This window comes from Pelophylax lessonae (genome assembly GCF_965119305.1).
Source record: "Pelophylax lessonae genome assembly, chromosome: 4".
Lineage (NCBI taxonomy): Eukaryota > Metazoa > Chordata > Amphibia > Anura > Ranidae > Pelophylax > Pelophylax lessonae.
The window spans coordinates 481,733,857-481,735,813 of NC_138771.1; the positions used below are offsets into that span (position 1 = coordinate 481,733,857).

The 1,957-nt window shown below is 39.6% G+C and overlaps 1 protein-coding gene across 1 annotated transcript in view; it reads right to left on the minus strand.

Annotated features, from left to right (window-relative positions):
• Positions 1-457: 457 nt before the first annotated feature.
• LOC309552261 (shaker-related potassium channel tsha2-like) overlaps positions 458-1,957 on the minus strand; it is a 2,995-nt gene continuing 1,495 nt past the window's right edge. Inside the window, exon 1 of the mRNA XM_082253148.1 lies at positions 458-1,957. This exon is cut by the window's right edge and continues 1,495 nt beyond it. Coding sequence (XP_082109274.1) covers positions 1,523-1,957 — 435 coding nt within the window. The 3' untranslated portion in view covers positions 458-1,522.

A 1,957-nucleotide genomic window follows, 5' to 3' on the forward strand; every position in this document is an offset into this window, starting at 1 on the left:
CAGCATGAAAATGATTCATTGAAGCAGATGATGGAACTCAATGCGAAATGCAGATGATTAAACTCAATTGGGTAGAATGTGCTGCTGTCAGACCGGTAGTATTTTTGGGAGAATCGAATCTGATCTCATAACCCCTGAGAAGCCTTTGTGTGAATGTAGTGCCTTGGTGCTGTGCAATGTCAGCTGGTACAAAACACTACAACACTTATTGACAAGGTAGCCTGTACACTACTGGAATTAAAGCAATGACTCAATAGGGCAATCAAATAACCGAAGCCTATAGACAGCCAATAATGAAAAATAATATATTTAAGTGCATGTATGGCTACTATAACATTCATGCAACATAATCCACTGAAAGCACAGTATGATTTCATTTCCAGCCTGATAACCTCTGACCCTTTAATAAAGGTTTATCTTCACCACTGATATATTTTAATAATCTGGTCAAAAGTGTCAATGCAAAAAAAAAAAAATATATATATATATATACACAACCCAAAATTTTGACCCTACACATGAAGGCACTTACAGATAAGGAAAATATTTGGTTAAATTAAATTATAAAAAAAAAAAAAAAAAAAAAAAATGAACCCTTTTTTCCAAGAGGATGATTTTGCAGGAATCCCTAGCAGCCAAAGGGTTTAAAAAAGAAATAAAAATGCCACGCATGGCAATGATGTAAACAAATTAAGAGAACGTGCAAAAACTGCAGATGTTCATACACAGAGGTGACAAAACAGGAACCAGTTGCTCAGTCAAAATTGGGAATCTTCAGTTTCCCCTTGTATTGGCTTTGTTATGATAATATCTTTCCATCTCAGAGACAATCGGAATTTTTATTTCCCTTGTTTGTGCAAATAAGGGTAAATGGCAGATCAAAAGCTGGGCTAAGCCAAAAATAAAAAATAAAATAAAAAAAAATGAAAATAGGAAATGCGTTCTTAACTTTTCGTCACCGCTCCACAACAGCTGGTCTTCCGCAGCCCTTGTGTCTCCTCTAAGTCCCCAAAGAACACTGTGTTATTCAGTTCTTGTCATTGAATGGCACGGTTGCAAAAATCTATCCGTAGCAGCTTATGCCATGTTAATAATGTGCTAGTGTGTGATTCCTACAGGATGGCATTTCCCAGCTACTGCGTGGTGTAATAATCCTTGGGAAACACTGATGGAAACACATTGTCGGATAAATAGTCCTCACAAGAAGCTACTTACAGACCACGCAAAGGAGGCATTTGCTTGGAGGTAATTGTTTGAACTAGGTTACAAAGTCACCTTCACCATGCGCAGAGCCATAGATGATGTACCAACTTATTTTTTTTTCTTTCGAACCCAGCGATCTTCACAGTTGGTTAAACACTAGCAATATAGTAATTCTAAGACACCTAGGATTTTCATTCTCTACTGTAAATGCCTAACTATCCACAGTGCATTGATGACCCTGTTCTACATGGCCAGCACTATTAATGAGGTCGTTAACATCAAGACCTTTTAGCTTTTACGGAGGAACTTACCAAAGAGGTCATACCTCAGTTAACTTTTTTTGTTCGGCATAGTGTTGGTTGGTGGTTAAGTGAGGAAACCTGGCATCCTCTAGGTCTTCTGACTCTATGTACTCTGATTTATTAAAGGATTGTTTGCTGTCACTCTTTTTTAGATCTCCAAAAGAAGAAGGCTGCTGTCCACAGGTGACATGGGTGTACTGGGACTGCTCTTCATGGTCGGTCTCCCTGTGGTAGAAGTAGTTAAAATTGGAGACAATGACAGGGACTGGGAGGGCAATGGTTAGCACACCCGCTATGGCACACAGAGACCCTACTATTTTGCCGCCAATAGTCAGGGGATACATGTCACCATAGCCCACTGTGGTCATAGAGACCACAGCCCACCAGAAGGCATCCGGGATGCTGGTGAAGAGAGAATCTGGGTCATCGGTCTCTGCAAAGTAGACAGCACT